Here is a 23,793-nt window from a genome sequence, read left to right as displayed (position 1 = left end):
ACGATAAAACGAAGAGGAATACACGCTTGCGCCAGGAATATCACCCTCATCTCCTCGCACATTGCACCCTCGTGAGGGGACGAGAGAGCGGGGCGTGTGCGAGGATAGATGGCAGGGCGTCTCTCCCGGGCAGCGCAGGGCCGCGCAAAGCCGCGTTGCACGCACTGTCAGTTCTCTTCAGTTTCGCTCGGATATCCGTGCAACGAGTGACCTTCGTGCTGATCGGACCGTCAGCTGTCTCCCGATAGTCGTTCGAAATCGAGTCCCTTTAAGATCGAGAGAATCGGCGGCGTGTTAAAGACCGGCGGCCGTACGATCGGCGCCAGAGAGAGACACGCCTGAGTCAGTCACGGGAAAAAAAGATGCGTAGTTCTTTTACGTTCGTTTTTCCTCGACGGGATTGATTCCTGTCGTCCTCCTAATGTCGATTCTCGATGTTCTTGCATCATAAAGTTGCGAGAGAATTCAATGGAACGTGTGTAAGAGACAGTGAATTTTGAGAGATTCGAGTTTTGTATTTATACCGCGAGAGAGAGAGAGAGAGAAAGAGAGATTCGAAGTTATATATATATATATATATATATTTATGTTGAGATTTCGTATTTTGAATGACACGGCGAACGCGACGATCAAACGGGCGATTTCATCGAGGTTGCGATAAGATGAGGGTCGTAAAGGGACGAGGGAGAGACAAAGATCCGGAAGGATGCACGTATATCACGCCCCGCCGGTGCTTTTCAATTACGCGAATCTAGATCGCGAGGCTGTTAGCAAATTAAGCGGGCTTGAGAGCGCGGACTATGCGGGCTGAACACGATATAGAAAGAGGAAAATAACGACCGGCACGGCCGTCGCGATGAGCAATCGTCTTGCTATAAATTCGCAGTTACAAAATAAGGACGTAACGGTGCCATGGAGCGTAGAGGCAAGAAAGACCGGAAATCGTCGATTTACTCGTCGATAAACTCGTCTTGATTTCGTTTTCCGACAATTTTAAAGTTGTGCAAAGTGTTGCACGCGCGCGACCAGTTTTTTCTATACGACCTGCAGAAGTCATTCATCCTTCAGGATTGGACGCAACAATACATGAGGAAGAAATCGATCAGTACTCTAAAACGACTATGAGAGATAAAAAATGAGGTGCCTAATCTTAACCCTCGGTCTGCTGGTTTCGGGTGAGTCAAATAAATCGTACTCGACATCGACAACGCGCCAAATCTCTCCCTAACGCACAATTGCAGCGGAAGAAACAGAGCTAGAAAAATACGATCATAAATATCCAGTGGCTCTCCAAACCACATGTAAAATGAACTAATAAATGTTACATAACTCAATTTTGAAAAAATAAAAATTTTACTCGACATATAGCTATGCTGGAAAAATCAATTATTGTATAATATTGATATAATATTCGTATACGTTATTTTGGTTTGAAAAATTCTCTCGGATTTTACATAGACTCTGATTTTATATTCTTTTTACATGTGGTTTCGAAATAATGCTAAAGAGATTAATATGAAAAAATTAAAAATTTAAAGCTTGAACATCACCAACTTTATTTAAAAAACGTGCTATTAAAAATCAGCGAAAAAAATATCAAACTTAACAAAATTATTAGGATCAGTAATTCGTTTAAATAATTTATAATTTAAATAATAAAATAATAAAAAAAATATAATATTACATAAATATCTACGTACTTTTTCGAAATATATCTATTACTTTGCACAATCGCAGAAATAAATATTGAGAGTCATTCACTCTAATAAATGTAAGCAGTTTTTCATTGTTGTCGTATTTGTTTCGAGAAAAGTTTCCGGTTCGATTAGAAGGCGGAAATGCCGACGGTAAAATTAGTTTTACGATTTCAACAAACAAACGTAGAAACGTAAACTGCTTTTCTTTTCAAAACAGGTTAATGACTTTACGCGAAGCACGTTCAGATCGAGCGGCGCGTAAACTGCCTTTTTATGTCGCGATACGCGTTGAATATTTGCCCTTTTAGCGAGAAATCACGCGGCATAATATTCTATATCTGATGGAGTGGGGAATACTGACAGTATATTATAGTGGATTTAGTTAGCTTCAAAACTTAGTCTTAACTTTGTAATAACTTAGTCTTAACATTAGCTCCAAAATACGAGTTTATACAGCAATTAACCCGAAACTCCCATGTATAGTTAGAATGTAAAGAGATAAAGTTGAACATCGTGGATAACAACACAAAGTACAAAAAAAAAACAGTTTAAAATCCAAGCATATAAATGCAAACATAAATTTTAACTGTTTCTATATAATGTATTGTGTAAGAAATATTCTTTAATGTGTGTCTTTGCGTGTATTTTTATACATAATAATTAATAATTATGTGTAAAATATTATGATATGTAATTACAGCTTGATAATATTTATAGCTTGCTGTTTTTCTCTTCCGCATTAAAGTAAATCGCTTTTGTTTTTTATATTACAGCTCTTCCGCAAAATATTGTTCTACATCATTTCGTACATATTTATGAAATATGTACATATAATAAACGCGTATTATTTGAAAAATTGTTATATATTAATTAAAACTTATACATAATTTTTTTTTGTATGTCTGAATATTCTTATCTAATCTACTTTTTGCAATGCAGAAAGATTATACGCTAACTAAAATTATTGTTTAAAGCACCATATAATTTTGATTATTTTCACTTCAGCGACTTTAATGATTTTGTCTTTAGTTTAATCTTAGCTGTTTATTCAACAATAAGAGTACCATAAAGCTCTATATTCAATTTTTGCGCTTTAAACAGAAATTTCATTAATCTGCAAATGCTAATTTGACGAGTACGCATCTTCAGTAATACTTGTTTTCTTATCAACGTTATTAATTTTATGTAAAAAAAAAAAAATTTTTTGCGTAAAAATTTTGTTAATAAATAGATCAATATTTATTATGTATAACAATTTAGTATAAGGAACAATTTAGAAAAAAGACAAGAGACTTAAAAGGATTACAAAATAAGAATAAAAAGGAATAAAATAAATAAAATTTTTGATAACTTAAGATTTAATTTTTCACATTAAAAGATACAAATGTATACATGTTTTAAAAATGTAATTGTAAACTGATATTTTTCGTGTGCGCAGAATCATATATGATTGTTTCAAAGTAAAGATAAAATTTAAAGAGCGAACATCTTTTACAAAACTATTCTCAGGATTAAGGCTAATATTTCTTGAGATAATGTGAACGCGCGCTCTCTAACGACGTGTCTACATTAATAGCTTTAGTCTTTAGCTTAAAATTAAATTAAACTCAAGCTTAAGACTGCAAAACTGACTGCATCCATAGTTAGTTGCAAAATGAATCGAATTTATACATGAATAAGAAGCACACGAAGAAAATTAAATCCACTGTACGTTGCTGTAAGAGTAGCTGTAAAGCACGAAGAAAACACAGTCGGGGAGGATGGAAATCCTGATATGTATTTTAACGTTATGCGGAACGGTGCAAATCCCACGGAAGCGCGGTGAGGTAAATATTTACTCGCACAACTACCTGCATCCCTCTAAGGTTATCTTTTTTGGAGCCGCATTTATTTTTAATGCACGGTTCTGTGACGACGATTTTATCGGATTCGAAAATTGTGTGGCCGATATCGCAAATGGAATTTTTATTTTGGCAAAAAGCGCCCGCTGTGCATATTCTGCATCCCATGCATCTCGTTTGTTAGGTATAAGAAGCTCTTTCACGTTGTTACACATTTTCGCTATTAAGTTACTGAAGGGTGTACTCAACGTCAAGTTGGTGCTTATATAGAAATGTCTATACATATATACGGGGTATATACATTCAACTAAAGTTACAAACTTTCCTGTGAACGATGGACGATTCACAATGTTAGAGAACTTGATAAACGAATAATGGAGAATTCGCGCTGCCAATTTATGATTTTGCTATTTTATGGCTATTTACGGATACAAGCATGTTATGTTACTCGGTATTGAATCAGAACACACAATCGTGTTTACAATCAAATGTTAAACATTCGATGTTCTCTGTAAATTCATGACAGCACTTTCAGAAGCAAAGACATACAAATATGCGTTTATTAATATTCAAGATATACATGAGTTGCTTTTATAAACTTTTTAAACTTTCTAAAATTGTAAAAGAGAAAAATTTAAGAAGGATGGTAAAGAAAACTTTGAAATATAAAACATGTGGTAGAGAAAACATCTTGTTTGATAAAAAGACTAAAGCTGGAAGTTCAAATGCGAAATAAATCAGAAGAAAAAATAACAGATAAAAACAAAATGATTATAAAGTATCACAAAGAATCACAAAAGAGTAAAGAATACTTGAGTCGTTTAATAAAAGATTTTATAGGAATTAAACTTTAGCTACGTAAATATAATGTCTAATGAAACATTATTTATTCTTTAATTTAAAGTAAATCTTAATTTAAAAATAATTTTAATTTTATATTTTTCTTATGAAAAATACTAAATCAATATTTTTTTAAAAATTGTGGCAGAGAAATATGATTTATAATTATTTATCTTGATATTTTTAGAAAGGAAAAATTGATTCTAAATTTTACGAGAAATAATTCTGTGTATCTTTATGTTCTTAATATTAGAGAAGAGATTCTATAATATTAAATAAAAAATATAATTATAAAATTTATAAAATTAAATAAAAAATATAATTATAAAATTTATAAAAAATTTATTTATAAATTAAATAAAAAATAAAAATAATGGGGACGTGATTCTTATTGTATCATTTTCCAATAATATTGCTCGTAAGAAGTAGATATTTTTGCACATTCTTCTCCAATAGTTGTTCTTTTTTAGCAAGCAAGATATTCCCCTTTTCAAATAAGATGTTGTCATTTTTTAACTACCATCTTGCAGATTTTAGTAGTCTTTCTTTGATTGCAAGAAAAAAGGCGGTTTTATAAAAAATTATACTTTCTGATGGTACTAAAAAATTGCAAAGGAGATTCTTGATAAAAAATGTAGATTCTATTTTATTTTATGATTTTGTCTTATCTTTAAATCTCTTCCTAAGTAGCTGAGGGATCTTAAAGGTTAATTACATTTCGTGGCAATTTAGGTTCGTCTGTAACTACTAAAATATTTATGAAAGATTATTCAATTACATGTATGCAAAATAACTGTTGCATAAAATATACGAATAATTTGTTCATATATGGTCATAACACGTTTAATTTTATATTATCATGCAACAGGGAAAGAGCAATAAGAATTAAAAGATATTGTTAACCCGAGAATAATACGGCTTTTTATGACGTAAATTACCGCACGGGGATGTACTATATACTGCATTAATAAATCGTTTTTATTTATTACATAATACATATGAAGTCTCAAGTAACACAAGGATTAGAAAATATTTAAAAAATATAACGAACGTTTAAAAATACTGGAATTTCTTTTAAGAATTTATTTAGATAATTATTTTCTTTTTTGAATTAAAAAGACATAAAAATCCAATACTTCGATTTGAAAGTAATTCGATTTGAAAGTAATTTTGATTGACTCGGAAGCGACTTCCAATGCATTCGAGAAAGAACGAAATAATGAAAATATATTTCTTTGAACGGTGTAAATTACATTTCGTTCTATATTAAAAGGTGCAATTAGCTTCACTAAGATTGTCTTTGCTTAAAGTGCAAGGACCTACTCGTTGCAAGGCTGATCATAGGATATACGAAGATCGCGCATCGGAGCCGCTCGATCGAGGACCGTATTTTGATGTCTCTGTCTCTCGTAATGTGACAGCCCTCGTTGGCCAAACAGCAACATTGAAGTGTCGAGTACGAAATTTAGGCGACCGAACGGTACGTAAAATTTTTATTTCTGTAAAAAGAGAACGAAAGAAAATAACGCAATGACGTGCGTGTATATATATATATATATATATATATATATATATATATGTGTGTGTGTGTGTGTGTGTGTGTATGTATGTATATAACTCGTGTTTTTATCTCAATATCAAGTACGCGTGTCTTGTGCGTCACTGTAATTGAGAGAAAATTTATTTAAATTTGAATACAGCTCGTTTATCCCTATATTAATACTATCCTTTTCAGGATAAAATCAGTAAAAAGATTAAGAAAATAGAGATGAGAACAGTAACACATAACAGTATTTAATAATATAATAACGATTCATTCATACTATTTCATATGTATTCAATGTAGGTTTATATTCTAATAATATTATCTCCCGCACGCGTTATACTAAAGCTAATAAAGTTTTGTATAATGCGATTTTAGTTATAAGTTTGGTGCACAGAACACATAGATAAGTATCGATAAAGAGAGCTTTCTCTCTCGCGGTTTCCTAAAGTTCGTTTTAACTTTTTTAAGAATATATGACAGAGAGAGAGAGAGTAATGAAGTTTTACGAGATATTCCTTTAGCGCACTCAAATCCTTGCAATATCGAAGAAATGTTCAATTTTAGTCCCATAATATGCATTGCGGTTTGTGAGTACCACTTTCATCTCCGGTATATCGAAATTGACTGTCAGTGCTAAAAATATTTCTTAGCAGTAACATTCTTGAAGTAATGCCAGAAACTTTTGCCAGAAATGGATTGATTCAACGCACGTAGCTGAATTTTAGATATTGAAAATCTATTAAAATCTTGTCCATTAAATATATGCAATTTTTTCTTACGTATACGTATTATGCAATTTATGTCTCTTTTTTTCTATTTCTTTTTATTATCTATTTATTAGGATAAATGAAGCTTATGACAAAACGATACCAGTGTTACATTGCAAGAGATAATATAAAAGTATACTATTTGCATCATAATATCATTATTTATAGAAGTTTATGAATAGATTATAAAGGAAAAGCCAAAGAAAGTGTGACTATCGATGTCGTGAAACTTATACGAGCTATAAAACTCGATTAGTTTCAAACTTGACACGTAATTTTATATCCTTGTCGTACATGATATTTGTTTGTTGTGTATGTGTGTATATGTGTGTGTCTCACCACATGTATAATAAAGTTAACTCATCATGAGATACTTATATGAAGAAGTGGAACATCGCAGACGAGGATAGTCAAGAGAGTTGTATAAAAGAGTGTTGGATATCTCTTTTTTCTTTCTTTTTTTTTTTTTTTTTTTTCTTTTTTTTTGTTACGTCCAGCTCGTGCGCCAGTACGCCTGAGAGAAATTTTAGCAAAAAAGCACTCTTTCGCATCTTTCGTGTCTGAGTTTTTGCTCGCACTGCTCGTCCCTATTTTGTTAGCACCGTTTTTTATATATTTCACCGGCACAATCTGTCTCTTCGCTGCGTCCATGCGTAGATAGTTGAATTACGTTTTTACAGAGCAATGTAAATTCTGTACGCCCCAGCTTTTTACACACTGGCGTTAATATTTAGGGAAAACTTATTATCTTGAATAACGAATTAATACGAAAATTATAACTAAAAATCTGGTATTTAAAATCATTTATGAGAAAGGAAAATATATTTAATTTTAGCGATACAATCTACAGCTATGCGTAGCTAATTAAAATATCTTTCAATAAAATATTTATACACAGTACGCAGTATACATTTTCCATGTTTTATTATATATGTATAAGATTGTATTACTTTTAAATTTATTATTTTAAATGGTGAGTTAACACGCAATACAAACATTTTTATGTCTAAAATTATTTGGAAATTATTGGAAAAAAACATCTTTTATTCTTATTGGATACATTTCAATATAATAGTCGATTATTAGTCATTAAAATTCAATCGAGTCGTATTTTGTTAAGAATGAATGTTATCAAGGGTGATATTAACTTTTACATGTGTATAATTAAAGTAATTCTTATTATTATAACATGTCATTTTACATTGATCAAAAAAGTATTCGATACATCGTTTGCGAAGAATGGTGCACTTACAGACACTGTCATATTTGAATGAATTTATATATTGACATTTTCAAAATGGATTTCTGAAAGCTTAAGATTATTTGCTTGTGTGACTTTTCACGGATAGTAGTAAATTGTATGGCATAATCACGAAGAGAAAATGAAAGGAGCAGAAAGAGAGTTCTGATGTTATGATGGCTAGCAAAAGTATTCGAAAATGTAGAAATTTGACATAAGTTGATAAATCGATCTTTTCACTTTAGTATATAAGTATATTCCCGCTTGGGAATCACATATATATATACAAATATTCCTTCGTGCTTCACGTTGAAAGTGCATCTATAGGATATAGGAAATATAGGTCGATATGTGCACTGCGAACATATGCAAGCAAATCTACATGAATACTGTAATAGAATGAATAAAGACCATTAAATTATTTTAATGACAATCCATATATAAGTTAAATTGCAATATGATAATTTTGTTTCATATTTATATATTCAAAATATAAATTTATATATTTTAAATATTTCCTTTTTATGTTTACAAAATTGTAGCTATTCTTTATAAAATATTTTAAATATTATATTTCTTACAGTTTAAAGAAAAAAATACTCTGGAAAACAAGTTTTAAACGTTATTTTATAAATTATTTTATAGAATATTTTTATTTTATCTTATAAATTAGACTTTTATATATATATATATATATATATATATATATATATATATATATATATATATATATATAGTATTATTGTACTTAATTTTAATAAAATTTTTTTACAATTTTTCTATTTAATTATATTTCTTAATTAAAAGCTTTTAATTAAATTATAATTTATAACATATAATTATATTTTTTAAACGCGTTACTTTTTAATACGCATCGAAATTCAATTGTTGAATCTTAAAAATTATTTTAATGATCAACTTTGTCGGCGCGGAAGTATTCTTTTACTAAAAACAAAAATATAATTGTATGGCTGTTATTTTTTTCAACTAAAATCGAATATGCGCTTTTCATTAATGTCAGATCGAACGTAACAGTGCATCATAGGAACAAAAGCCGCGTCACGGTTCTTGTGCCTGCACCTTTGCCTCTTTTCATTTCAATTTTAGTACGCTAGGCACGCGTGCAAAACTCAATGAAGCCGTTTTTATGAGAGAATACGCATTTTCATTCTACGTGTTCGGTATTTCAATATCGACCGCGTTCTCGCTAATATAATACGCTCGAACGCACACTGCGTTTATGTAAATCAATCACGTGTATCTTTCTCCCTGCGCAGTAAAGAGCACGATCCGTCGAATGTTATCGACAAAATATGAAATATACGATAAAATCAGAGACATTGTGATCGGTATAAATTTTTTGGTGAATTTGATCCTTCATGTGATATAAAAGAGAAAAATAAATCTTTCTCTCGTTTCAAATTGTCACATCATTTTTACACGTCCGTATTGAAAAAAAAAATGCGAATCCACTTTACATTATACATTATACCTATCGCAATCCCTTAATCGATTGATTTATGAGTACTCATTTCTAGAAGCTCAGCTGTGCGAATTACAGACGAGCAGAGCATGAACATCTGACAAAAAGGATGCCGGGTATGTTTCTTTTTTCAGGTGTCATGGGTGAGACACAGGGATATCCATCTTCTCACCGTGGGCGTCGAGACATATACATCGGACCAGAGATTCGTCGCGTTACATTTCCCGCACACGGAGGACTGGACGCTACAAGTAAAATACCCCCAACGACGAGATTCTGGCACATATGAGTGTCAAGTATCCACGACACCGCCCATAGGTCATTCCATGCTCCTTTCTGTCGTCGGTGAGTTCTACCTTCTCTCTTGTCTCTCTTTTCATCTCGTTTTTCATCATGCGAGACCGTCGTGCTGATTTCACAGTAACGCGGAAATTCACACTATATCTATTTGTTCGTCGGAAGCTTAATGTGCACCGCACGTGCATCGCGATACTCCTGAACGCGAAATTTCCTGCAACCAGACGGTTGATTCATTGTATGACTTAATCATTCGAGGCGAGTGTTTCTCAATGGGACACGCGACTCTTAGATATTTTACTCTTTACCTTGCTTCCACGATCTGTTTCACATTGCGTCGACAAATTTAACCGGAAAAATTAAATTATATCACGAGGAAATAGGAGGTTTATGAAATCGACTTCTTCCTTTCCTTAGGATTTTTATGAAGCTCATTGAAGTTGGTACGAAGTTCGTCAGACAGATTGCACAGTTTCCGGGAACTTCGCGAATTATAAATTTCTATCATTATGCATGCTCGCTCGTTCTGTGGATAGTAAGTTTAATCAGCTTTTAATTTTGAACTTGATATTAACTTAATATATTAAGTACTTATTAATATCAATCCCTTTTAAAATGCAGATTTATATAGGAATTAATCCAATATTCAATACCATGTAAAAGTTAATTATTAAAAAATGTTTTGCGACAAATCTTCTTTTTTAGTATTCTGACATAGCAATTATATATATATATATATATATATATATATATATATATATATATATAGAGAGAGAGAGAGAGAGAAAGTATATATAATTTTTCACAGTGATACATTAATATTAATTTCTATTATTAATCTCTATTCCATATTATTGTTTATTATTAAAAACACACGCACTCTGTGGTATTATGTTACATTATATTATATTATATGTCCGTTTATATGTAATATTAATGTTTTTAATCATAATAACAATGTGCAACAAGCAAACGGGTAACAAATAGTTTGACATGATTTAGCCATTAGTAATGGCTTACTAATTTATCTTAATCTTTATAAATTTTTATTTGTTAAAAATACTTTTGTTAAAAATACTTTTTGTCACTAAAGTAAATATTGTAATGAAATAATATAAAATTGTAAAATATATTTCACGCAAAACAAAGCTTAATTAAGAAAAAAGAAAATTAATTATAATACACAGATGTATATACAAATCCAATTTCATTATTTTTTATGTTTGTTAACTTTTATTTGTTTTTTTATTAATTTACTAGGCCAATGGTGTATTTCATATTCGAATGAACTACAAAGGAAACAATAAGTCACATATATAATAATAAATGTTTGTAATGTAATTGAAAAATATAAGTTTTTTATGAACATATTCCAGAACATAATATTCGCTTTTTTTCCTGGCTTTTGAAATTTGTGTGTTTATTAGATAAATTTTACGTTTATTAATTGTAAAATTTTAAAGTTTAAAATGCCTATTAAAATTATTAAACGAAATAAAGATAAAATCTTTTACAAATTAATATTAGTATCGAAGGAAAAGCATGAAATTGATATCTCTTATTAATATTATATGAATGTTTTATAGTATTTTTATAGTACATATAAAAAGATGACATTCTTAATTCTGTAATAATCTAAATTGAGAAAGAAACCGTGTTTAAGTGAAACTAAGTTTGAGAAGCTGATCAAATTTCTACCGTATTTCGTAAAAATTTCAAAAGAAAAATTCATCTATCGATGTAATATGATACTCTGCGAATTAACACAATTCTTGAGTGGGATATCCGATCAGATTATTTCCTCTTGCAGATAATGATTTTACAGTAATACTTTATATATATATATATACACATTTTTATCCTCATCCATAGAGCCTGTGACGATGATTATTGGAGAACCAGAAATGTATATAAACAAGGATAGCACTATGAATTTGACCTGCGTTGTACGATACAGTCCTGAACCACCATTTACCATTAAATGGACTCACAATAATGAGGTATGTTGCCATTGAGCGCAATTTTATTTGACTAAATTAAAAGTGATTTTTAGAAGAAAGAGAAGCGCCGAGACATACACAAATTAATTTTCAATCATTATTTCTTTAAGACATGATATAAAAGACGTTCTCTTAAATCCGCATCTTTTCATTTTGCCGTAATTTCTTATCTTCTCTTATTTGAATCGCCTTCACTCCATCCGTTCGGTGTGTGATGCGTTTTAAACAAGTTTTTAAGTTTAAGATTCCGAGTTTGCAGGAGAGAAAACTTTTAATTTTAATATTACCTGTCTAGAGAACGTTTCTCCTTGTTCAATTTTTAAATGTACGAACATCGCGGTAACTCCATCTCATTTCTCAACTTCAAAACCTCTCTTAGCCTTCTCTTTCTCCTTTGCCGCGTAAAGTTTCTCTAGTGTGTGCTTTAGTAACCCTGGTCGCATTATACAATACCTATTTCGCCGACTGTGTCTGTCTTTGTATCTTGTGGGCTTCTACTTAGATCTTATATTCCTACTTTCGAGCTTCACTGACAGTTCATCGCATTAACTCTTTCACAGTTTTTGCGGTGTCTTCTTCATTTCTTCACGAATATTACACAGTAGAGCCTTTTTCCTTTATATATATACACATATATATATGTGTGTGTGTGTGTGTGTGTGTGTTTTCATTATTTCACTATCGTTTCATCACTGTTTACTCAATTTAAAGTTATAGAGTTTTGAATAAAAATGTGTTTACAAAAATATCTAGTTTAATTATTCACAGCTTGTTACGCAAACTCTTATTTTACTTTTGACGTATTATTTTTCAGTGCAACATGTTTATTGTTATTTATATATAATATTGTTATTTATATTATCTCTTATTATTATGTGTAGTATGAGAATGATTCATTCAAGCCTATTGTTTAATATTCTAAACTGAATTATTCATCTTCCTTTCCTTTTGTCATTTTTTTCGCTTCTTTTACGAACAAATTCATTATCTTTTTTCCACTTGTTATATATCTCTTTTTTTCCCTTTCTTTCATTTTGAAGACTTTTTTTGCAATCCGATTATCGCAATCCTCACCTGCGGGCTCAAATCTTGCTCATCCGTCTGTCACGTTATTTCTTACTCTATTTCCCCAAGAATTTAACTTTCTTCTTCCAAACCCCTATCTATTCTGTAGCTCTCGATCCTCTAAGCTTTCGTGTCGCGTACGCAGAGATTTTCTTTCGCGTATTTGCTCCGTCTGATCATTCACTTTTTATCCCGTTCCGATGCTATTGCATCTGTACCAGCCAATCCTATCTTGATCTCATGCGTTCTCTTGGAGTGAAAAGTTCGACGCGTGTAATATTTCTGCTAGTCCTGCATTTTCCGTCTGTCTAGTCGCACGCATTCCTTCCGTCCCTATGACCCAGTTAATTTGGCCGTTTGTAGGGAGAATTATGCTTGTTGAGATATGCAGCATATGTAACATAAATAATCAGTGAACATGCAATCACATTAGTGTCTTGTTGGTATAATTGATTTCATGCAAACATCAATCTCTGTTAACTTTCTCTATTATTCCTAATTACATGATTTTATCATTATTATACATCACAATTATAAACTTAATTAAAATATGAAAATTGAAATATGAAAGTATCAAGAAGCACAAAGATTTAACAACTAGTGGCGAATAAAATTATCGCCAGCAAAAACCAAATAACATAGTGGTATTTGAGCAAATTTCCACTAGAAGCACTTCCACCGACTTGAGCAATCGGTATTATCCACAGTGTAATCCGCTTTATATATCCTCATTAAAAAGGCTTATATAAGATCGACCTAATTCAAGGAGGTTACGCCACAGAAAAAAAAACTTTATTTCGGATTATGATTTGACTTCTGAAATATCTTTCGACAAACATTTTAACTCGAAAGACTCATATTAAAATTTATCGAACTTTAAAAATCCCGGCGAAGTGCGTCCCGTTATGACCTCTCTGTCCGAAATAATCTTTCTAGGATAAAATAAAACGCAGATTATGAGTATAACTCGGAAACACAACTTGGAAACAAACAATGTTGGATTGAATTAATCCTTGCAACATTTTTCACATATATATTAAAAGATATTTTATATATTAAAAATAACGATTATAGTGTTGTAAGATAGTGTAGAGAGAAAGAGATGACATTATATTCAAAGAATCTCACAATAGTATTGACGATGTCAGTATAGATATGTAGACTGAGTGTTGTGAACTTGATATTTTGAATTTTCCAAAACTTTAGAATTTTTGACATTTTGCGGTCCGCCGACAGCACTCAACCGTCGGCATTGTTACATTGGAATTTACTGACAGCGTGTAGCTGTAGTAATGACATGTAGACGTTGATGCGCGCTGGATCGGCTCTTACGCAAAATGAAAATACATTAACATTATCTATTTTAAGAACGCGTTAAAAATTTTTATTTATAAATTATATTATTAAAATTAAATTTTAAGTTAAACCAAAGTTTGATGGACGTTAAATGTAACCGTTCATTATTTTTAAAAAATTTTTATGATGTTAAGTACGTAATTGACACATAATCGGTCATGCGGAAAAATAAATTTATTCATTGACACTTTGGTTCGTGACCTATGGCCATTAGAAAATGAATAAAGAACCGCAACCTATTGCAATTATTCTGCGATTTTTTATTCATTTTCTGAGAATGGTCATAGGTTCGTGAACCGAAATGTCAATGAATAAATTTATTTTTTCACATGACCGATTATGTGCCAATTACTTAAACAACGTAATAAAGTATTTAAAAAATAAGGAAGGGTTAATTTAACTTTCATTAAACTTTATGACATGGAACATGGAATGTCAGTAAATCCCTTTAAAGGAGCAGATTTATTCATTGACATTTCAGTTCACAGACTTGTGGTTTTCCTCAGAAAATGAATAGAGAACCGCAACCTATTGCAATCACTCCTTAATAAACACTAAAGCTTTGTGGTATGGAATGTTAGAAAATTCCTTTTGAAATATATAGAAATAAAAAGCACTATTAGAAAAAAGTATCAGTCTGATTAAAGAAGGAGGAACGTGTCTGTATACAGAGAAATAAATTGTACAACTGTAACGATATCATCTATATACAAAAAAAGTGATATAAAAACGTGTATATACATACAGACATATATATATTTTCAACAATGATTAAAAATTATTTCTTTCTTTGTGCGTATGGTTTATTAAAACTCAATTAAATGCAAAAAATCTGTTTACAATTGGATTTTCGTTTTGATTGAGAAAAATCTGAATATATCTGATTGTATAACAAAAGAAAACGAATATAGAATATTTTGTTTTCATACCGACTAAAAGCAAATGAAATATTTGTCGTTTTTAGTCTCTGATATAGAAAATGCACGCAAATTCTTTCAAATTTTTGCATGAAACACGCGCACGCTAAACCAGGCAGAATTTTTAATATCTTCAGACCTTAATATTTCAAAGATATTTGCATGTCATATTTTTCACACGAATCCGAAATACATAAATCAATCCAATTTGTTATGTTACGATATGAACGATATGAAAGAGATACAAGCTGTTACCTGCGAACGAAAGCTTTCGATAAATTAATGTACGATACATAATTGCAATGTGCAATATATAGAAATATGATATTGCAATAATAATTATATATTGTGTAGCACAGAAATATATAATAATTAGTGTTATTTGATCAAAAATTATATTCTTGCCTTACTAAACAGACAACATGAGAGGAATAAAATGTACTTGCTTAAACACTACAATGTAGCGACTGCTAAAACTTGACAGGAAAAATTAATAAAATAAACGAAATTAATGTAGAAATATTAAATTAAAAGCAGATACAAACTCAAAGGAATTATCAGATATCGAAATATGAAACTGATACTTCAATATAGACTCTATATCAGGGAGGAAATAAAATATAGGAAGGAATAAAATACACACACACACACTTTTATACATATATATATATATATATATATATATATATATATATATGTATAAAAGAGATATTTAATACAAAAAAAAACATATTAATATAAAAAAGATAAAATATCTAGTAGCAGTTGTATTTTAAGGCTTGTAATACCTTCTCGAAGAGCTTTAAAAGTTTTTGAAATCTATTTTGTAACAGTGACATATAAATCATTTATTTTGAAAGTGTTGTAAGTTTAGCTAAAACATTATGAGTTTCAGCAAAATACAGACATAAACTGATACCTGCTATTATCGATTTTACCAAAGTTTCCGAAACTGGATTTCTACCAGTTTACAATCCAGGAAATGCGATCGAGTCGGAATAAAGGAAAATTTTACCCAGTTTTTAATTCACAGAAGAGTAATATAATATCCGTGAAATATAAACATAATAGCATACACCGCCATGCAAAAATATATTTAATTAAATAAATTTATGACATTCGAGAGAGTTCATATTCTGTCTCTAATTATTAATGTGGAGAATTATTGTACTGTAAATAATAAAACTCGCTAAAGATTAATTTTACATCTGTTACATATTTCATATTCAGAACGAGAGAAAAATCCAGTTTACTTTATTACAATAGTTTTTTTACTAGTTAGAGTGTTGCCAATCAGTGTCACTACCGATTTTTTTTCAGCTAAAAATTAATCAATCATTCAATTAATAGATTTTCTCGACGAACGCTATTGTGTATATACGTTGTAGGAAGAAATTTAATTAGAATAACATTTTTCCGGGATCTGCACGTGACAGGCGATCAATTATGACAGTCCGAGAGGGGGAGTATCGGTTATCACAGAGAAGGGCGAAGTAACAACGTCGTACCTTTTAATTCAACGTGCTCAACCGGCGGATAGCGGACAATACACCTGTCATCCTAGTAACGCCAACACAAAGACAGTCTTAGTTCATGTACTTAATGGTATGTATACTTCTTAATCTTATAACGCACCTGCTATTACGTTGTTTATAATGTGTGTACAGTGCCAGCGGCTTAATATATCTAATGGTTATCTCTATGCATTATTCAGCTCCGATTATCCAGAGTGATGTATTGCGAAAAAATAAATACTTCCAGAATGATGTATTGCAAATAAATATTGTCTCGTAAAACTGTTAAATTTAAAAGAAAAAAAAAAGAAAAGAAGATATTAATTTTCTTCCGATTCTTGCAGGGGAACATCCGGCTGCGATGCAACACGGCGGGCAGCTAAGATTAGCCAATTTACCTTTTGTAATGATCTCGACGACGCTTCTGACCTTTTTGAATCATCCTTATTAGACGTAGAAATGGACCATTATAAATGTTAGGTGGAAATATTCTTTTCAAATTTATTTTTTTTTTCGCTTTCTTTTTATATATAACTTGATTCTCGAGAAAAAATAGCATGTCTATTGAATGTCTATTGAACAGTCTACAGAAAAAACCTCATATGAATAAACGATCGATAAAATAAACTGCTAGTTCAAAGTCTTTTTACGATAAAACGCGTGACTTATATTTTTTATATATTCTTCTTTTAATATATTGTATGTGAATATATATATTAAAAATATTGCTATAACATTTTTTTATCATTGTAATTCAAATATTTTTAAATTGAATAGTTTTTAATTAAATTTTTTCTGCTTTTTTATATTAAATATTTTCTTTATAGATTTATAAACGTCACCTGTACTATCTACGTCAATAAGAGCGTACCTCGCAAAAGTTTATAGATGAATAGAAAAAAAGTCTTTCCTTGGAATGGAAGGCATGACTAAAAGAAATATAAGGACGAAATGGAGATAACAATAAATCAGAAAAAAGTGATAAAACGATTTTGCAACAAGAAATAAAAACGAGGAAATAGATTTTCGTTGTTGTAAACACCAAAATGTGTGGTCTGGATACGAACGGGCAAAGACAGGGTAACGAAAATCGGATATATTTATGAAAATAATTGTCGATTATTTAATTTAAAAAGCTCATCCGGAGCAGCAAGTAATGTTAAATTTGCTTTATCACGGTTATAAGACAATACGTTGTGCTTGCCAAAAAAAATGTGTACATGTTACTGTTAATAAATATATTAGACACTTTAACATAGAAATATGTTAAAATTTATCATTATGTTGCGAGGACACGTATGAGAATATATGTATAAGATACGATATAAAACTGCCCTAAAATAAAAACATATTAAATAACGCGTGACTAAGCATGTCATGTTGAAATGATAGGGTCACTCGAAGATTCGCTTGAATGATATAAATTTTTAAAAGACAATTGTTTCTTAACGATTATTTTCGATACAAAAAGAAAGATTTTAATAAATTTCTGTTGTGTTTCGTAACAAAATTACATAAAATGTATTTCGATGATCATTAAATATAAATATTGTACTATGATCATGTCAGAATTCTATTCGGTTGACATTTATTCACTCTGATAACAACTTCATTTCGTATTAAATAATTGATTTGATAGCAAGAATTTCCATCGTTTCGAATGATTGTTATAAAACTAATATAAAAGCAATCAATAATATAGAAAATCATAATTATATAATTTTTTTAATCTATCATGATTATTATAAATTTGAGATTATCAATTATTGGAGAAAGTTTGGCCCTGTTTGCTGTACGATATCGTAAGTATATTGTATGAGAATCGACATGTAATATATCTTTACACACTTTATGTAATACGTTATGTATAAATATAATACGTTGTGTGTGTGCGAAAACAACAAACCATAAAGTCTGGATAATCATTTAAAAAGAAACACAAACCTGCTTGGTTTTTATATATAACGTTAGATTATATATCTTGAAAACTTTAATTGTTTGTATAACGAATTAAATAAACAGTTTGAGATTTACAGCATCTTGTCCTCAGGGTATGCCTGTATATCGTTGCTGCCATGCAAATTAAGATTAGAACGTCAGTGTGTGTATCGTGCGTTGCGTTACGGAACTATTCGAATTTATATGAACCATTTGAGACAGTCTCATATCTACCTTTTAATTTGACCGAGTCTAGATAATAACTAATTGTTATTTCGTGCAAATAAATCTATTATGATTAAACCATATGTAACAATCGTTTGTTATTTAAAATATATAATACCGTTTTCTTCTCATTTTGTGTATAAATGCCAAATTCAAGAACTGGGGAAAGAGAGCTTTTGTAGATTTATTAATTATTAAATCTGAAGTAACTAACAGATAGAATATGTGAAAATTAAAATTTAAATTCTATATTTGGATCAGAATAAATAAACGCTGATTGATATATATATATATATATATATATATATATATATATATATATATATATATATATATTACAGCAGTGTTTCAGTCGCGCGCTTTTTAGGAATTACAGACTTGTTAATTTATTCAAGTGGTTTTAAATCAGATAAATAATATAACAGAAATAAAAAGAATATTTTTTTATTTCATTTTGTATGTAGCCGGAACAGAGAACGTGCGTAAATTGAAATATTTTATATTTTTGTGTAAGAAGGAAACGTTTTTTTAACATTGTATGATTACTTCAGTATGTTACTTATGTAAATGTACTTTTTAGTTTTAGTATATGATTCATTTAAACAAAAATCAAGAGAGGGAGAGAGAGAAATAATTTCGTTAATAATGAAGAATTGAAATAAATTTATTTCATATGAGGGATATTACTTGTAATTGATTCGTTTCGACTCTTATCTCTTATATTAAACAATAAGTATAGCAATATCTTCTTATATACGGCAGAGTAATCTTTTTATAACGGCTCACACAGTTTGTAATGGATCTCTATCTGCTTCTGATATACACACTTTGACAGATTCTTCTAAAGCACAATCTAATATCGAAGCAAATATCTTCAAAAAACCACGTTCTGAATCAGAGTGATTTGTTAATATAACATAGGTCCCACGATGTACGGCATCTAATATATCGTGATGCAACATTTCACCCGTAAGATACAAATCTGCAGGTACTCCTTTCAATACTGACGAGCCCGATCCGACACATAGTGCAACGGTACTGATATAACCGTCTAAAATATAACAATAATCATATGAAATAATAAGAGTACATATTTTTGTCATATTATTATTTTATTTTTAAACGATATAAATTATTTTTACTAAAACTCACCTCTGCCGCGTGCACGTGCTAATCTTACATGTTTCAGATTTGTACGTTGTTTTATTAAATTTACTGCTTCGTCGATAGATATGGAGTTCTTCAAGGTACATAGTCTTCCCAGTCCATAAGTTGCATTATTTGCATCCGGCTGAATCGGCTTGCTGCTTTCAAGCTCTTAAAATATTTTAAGCGGTAAGATATTAATATATTAACAATCGATTCTCTCACATGCTATAATAATTTTTTTCTTTTACCAAAAGCTTCTGCTAACCAATCGTTTACACCGAATTTTACGGAATCAAAACTGCTGTGCGGAGAATGGACAGCGATTTTATTTTCTAAACATCTCGCCACTATTCGCTCCTATTATATATAAATATAAATTAAAAATCGCAATGATTTTGTAACAATCTTACAGAAATAATATTTTACAATACCTTCCAAGACTGAGTTGTAATAGACGTCAATGGAGCAAATATTAATGGATGATACGTGATGATTAAATCAGTTTGTAATTTAATGGCTTCATCCATAACATCTTCGGTTAAATCATTTGTCAATAAAATGCGTGACACAATTTTAGGTTCTGTGGGTTCAATCAATAATCCAACATTGTCCCAAGAAGCTGCGAGCGATGGGTCCGCAAATTTATGTATTGCATTCACAACTTCCTTCAAAGGCATGCCAGTTCTATCTCCTGTGATGTTACTCATTGTGCGTATCGTTTTATACTGTTTGATATATTTATACTCTTTAATATATCGATATCGTAAATAAAAATTGTAAAATAATCCCACGTTGTATAAGCGCTTCAACATCTATGTGTAATCCTAAAATGAAAATGTGATTGCAGATGATATACGATTATTACATTCGAAAATGATATATCAAGGAATAAAATATAATAATCAAATATTTAAATTCGTTATTTATTTACAGAGTTTGTTACAAAATATCTGTTATTCAATATTTACAAAAATGTAAAGATGATATTGAATTTTAAACTGTTAAACATAGAGAAAATGATGACCTCTCTCATGGTATTTTTGGTATGAGAAGAAAATTGATTCTTAATTTTATAATTTATTATCCACCATTCTTGGATCTCTATATTTAAATGAGAAAAATGAAACTACAAGAAATAAAATTGTTTTTATAGTTTTATTCTTTATGATTGTAAAACCATATTTTCACTAAACTATCGTCGCTTGCAGAGGCAAATTGTCCAGGAGTTGTAGGATTCCACTGAACGCAGTTAACATCTTGAGCATGTGCATTGTCCATTGAACAAATCATTGTGAAACTCGGTTGATGCGGATCACAATCACTATCCTCCTTAAATATCCTAATTATATCATCGCCACATGCAGTCACTAATAAACCTGTAGTCTTGCACCAGTCGATGTCGTAAATAGTTCTGGTATGATAGCCTGACAGTGTACAAATACATTTCCAGACAGGCTCATTGTTTGGCGTAGGAATGCCTGTTTCGTTTCCAGGATGGTATTGTCGCCATATCTTTACTGTTTTGTCATCACTGCAGGTTGCTATTCGACTGCCAATCTTATCCCATGAGAGACTCCACACTGTAGAAGTGTGAGATGATAAAGTTGCAACACACGACCAATCACCATCAGCCACATCTTCTTTAAACATCTTCACTGTATTATCATAGCTCGCAGAAGCCAAAATTTCACCATACGGATGCCATCTCACCTAAAATAAAAGTCCACTCTTATTATATAAGGAATATAAAACTTAATATAAAAACTTTATATAAAACTTTCCATTTATAATAATAAAACAAATTAAAATTAATATTTTTTAAATTAAATCATGAACAAATGATTAATCTACATTTAAATCATAATTTTTCTTATTCAACAAATAAGCTAGACATACCTTTTTTACATCTTGAGTATGAGCATTAATAACAGCAGCACATTCGTATTCATCATCATTCACTTCCCATACCCATACTGATTTGTCGCGACTACATGTAGCGAGTAAATTACCAGAAATTGACCAACTAACGCTTTTAACTTCATTCTCATGCCCTTCTAATGTTGCATTACATTCAAATTGTCCTGACTTTTTATCCCATACTGCAGTAGTCGCGTCAAAACTTGCTGACGCAATATAATTACCGCAGAGGGACCAAGCTAATTCTCTAATAGTTCTAGAATGTCCTTCGGTAAGGATCATTTTTGTAACCCACTTAAGTCCCTCTAATCCCCATATTATAATTGTTTTATCCTCGCCGCAAGATGCTAAATAAGCACCCTTAGGATGCCAGCAAACACTCCATACTCTGCCTCTATGCCCACTTAGACTTTGCTTTAGTTCCAATGTATCCATTGCTACCTGCAACAGCATAATTTATTATCCCATGGAAAACAATATTTGTTAAAAATATTCCGTTAATGAAAAAATATTTATAAAAATATATTTTAATGCATTAACAAGAATAAATTCTCTAATAGTTGACATAATTTGCAAATAAAATGTACAAAGACTCGCTTTACATTGCATGCTTGAAAAATGAAATTTTACAACTCGTTAGGATACATTGGAACTAAACAGCATAGTACATAATTTTCACATTGCAAAGATAATAATGTATGAAATATTTTATTTTTCTAACTAACCTCTCCACGTAGCATGTAAAATTTGTTTGTAATGTTCGTATAAGCGTATGTAATAATGAAGGGCACGAGTGTCAGTTTGTTACATAAACGTAATTGCATAAAAATTAATTAACAATACTCGATTAAAAAGTTATATTTTTATTTTACATAATGAAATCGCAAAGTGTTCTGTAAACTTACCGTTTTGCACAATCTTTAACTATGTTGAATTTTAATAGAGTACTAACTAATATATTTTCATGCGCATAAATTTCAGTTGTTAATATGTAGAATATTTAATAAAAATCTGATAAAATGATAACGATGTAATCTCTGCTCTCCGCGATTACGCATATATACACGTTGTTGATTCCATTTATCGATAGATAAATACCAAAGAGGGTAGATCGTAATTTAGCAACGAACTGTCAGAGCTTGTCACAGAGAGCGTTGTCGTATGCTCGTTTCGATTCGCGCATGATTATTGAGATTCTACTTTACAAAATCAAGATCAAGAAATAATAAATTACACTAGGTAAAGTTATTTAGAATGTTCGAAACCTCAGATCTCTTTTTAATAGCAGATTCCTTGTTTAATTTGGAGTCGATGTTATCAATTTTTTTTATTGCTTGTATCTGAGAAACTATTTGAAACTTGTATCGATATTCTTGATAAGAAAACATCATCTCATCGAATGGGCCTGAAAATCTGCTATTAAAAAACCAAAAATTTTTAGACTGAATTTTTAAATTCTAGATAGAGATATATATTTAGATATCCCGCCATATTCCAGTTATATCGAAATTTAATCTTTATTTTCAGTAATTATAAAATATTTGTACCCACATTTCCCGGTTCATAATGTTATTACGCTTAATATTAACATTGTATATACATATGTCATTAATCCAATAATTGCTCTCAAAGGCGCTGTGGGAATCATCGAAGCGCGCAATCGCCGTGACGACGCAGAGCACGTCATCGCGTCCTATCCTATCGAAAAGAGGAACGAGTACTGCACGAGGGATAAGACAGTATTTTTTATTAGCATTTTTTTATTCCTACACGATGCACATGTATCAAAAGATAAATATCTAAAATATTAGAAAAAAAAAATAAAAAAAAATAAATTGCCTGTCTTTCGAATTTGAGGTCTGTCTGCTGCCACGGTGCGGAGATGAGCGTAATCGCGATCGAGCATCGAGCGCGAAAGACCGGCGGCTGCTAACTGAAAATTGCAGGTGAAGTAGGAAAATTGCAAGCTGCGTGGAAAGGAAGAGAGCGGCAGAGCGGCAG

At 30.7% G+C, this 23,793-nt stretch overlaps 2 protein-coding genes and 1 long non-coding RNA gene across 6 annotated transcripts; 2 read left to right on the top strand and 1 right to left on the bottom strand.

The window, feature by feature from the left end:
- The first annotated feature begins 128 nt into the window (after positions 1 to 128).
- On the top strand, positions 129 to 18,475 carry LOC140676186 (neurotrimin). 2 transcript variants are annotated; one of them, XM_072910983.1, is made up of 7 exons: positions 129 to 1,175; positions 5,689 to 5,858; positions 9,549 to 9,759; positions 11,584 to 11,711; positions 16,486 to 16,654; positions 16,908 to 17,038; positions 17,391 to 18,475. In XM_072910983.1, the coding sequence occupies exons 1-6, from the start codon at positions 1,136 to 1,138 to the stop codon at positions 17,012 to 17,014; spliced, it is 825 nt and encodes a 274-aa protein (XP_072767084.1). In that variant the 5' UTR covers positions 129 to 1,135; the 3' UTR covers positions 17,015 to 17,038; positions 17,391 to 18,475. The 2 variants fall into 2 exon arrangements, with proteins under 2 accessions (XP_072767084.1, XP_072767083.1); XM_072910982.1 differs by having other exon boundaries at positions 16,908 to 17,043.
- Positions 18,476 to 19,058: 583 nt separating this feature from the next.
- Positions 19,059 to 20,044, top strand: LOC140676191 (uncharacterized). Its single transcript, XR_012048542.1, has 2 exons — positions 19,059 to 19,204; positions 19,307 to 20,044. It is a non-coding gene; the product is annotated as an uncharacterized lncRNA (long non-coding RNA).
- On the bottom strand, positions 19,370 to 23,764 carry Ciao1 (cytosolic iron-sulfur assembly component 1). Of its 3 annotated transcripts, none has more exons than XM_072910981.1 (5): positions 23,632 to 23,764; positions 20,307 to 20,699; positions 20,124 to 20,232; positions 19,879 to 20,043; positions 19,370 to 19,777 (listed from the first exon to the last, which is right to left on the bottom strand). In XM_072910981.1, exons 2-5 carry the CDS (start codon positions 20,685 to 20,687, stop codon positions 19,509 to 19,511), a joined length of 924 nt encoding a protein of 307 aa, XP_072767082.1. In that variant the 5' UTR covers positions 20,688 to 20,699; positions 23,632 to 23,764; the 3' UTR covers positions 19,370 to 19,508. The 3 variants fall into 3 exon arrangements, with proteins under 3 accessions (XP_072767082.1, XP_072767081.1, XP_072767079.1); XM_072910980.1 differs by lacking the exon at positions 23,632 to 23,764 and adding an exon at positions 22,698 to 22,917; XM_072910978.1 differs by lacking the exons at positions 19,370 to 19,777; positions 19,879 to 20,043; positions 20,124 to 20,232; positions 20,307 to 20,699; positions 23,632 to 23,764 and adding exons at positions 20,805 to 21,585; positions 21,772 to 22,233; positions 22,698 to 22,924.
- Between the last annotated feature and the right edge of the window lie 29 nt (positions 23,765 to 23,793).

The sequence above is a fragment of the Anoplolepis gracilipes genome, chromosome 2 (genome assembly GCF_047496725.1).
Source record: "Anoplolepis gracilipes chromosome 2, ASM4749672v1, whole genome shotgun sequence".
Taxonomy (NCBI): Eukaryota; Metazoa; Arthropoda; class Insecta; order Hymenoptera; family Formicidae; genus Anoplolepis; species Anoplolepis gracilipes.
This window is presented reverse-complemented; position numbering and strand designations above follow the sequence as displayed.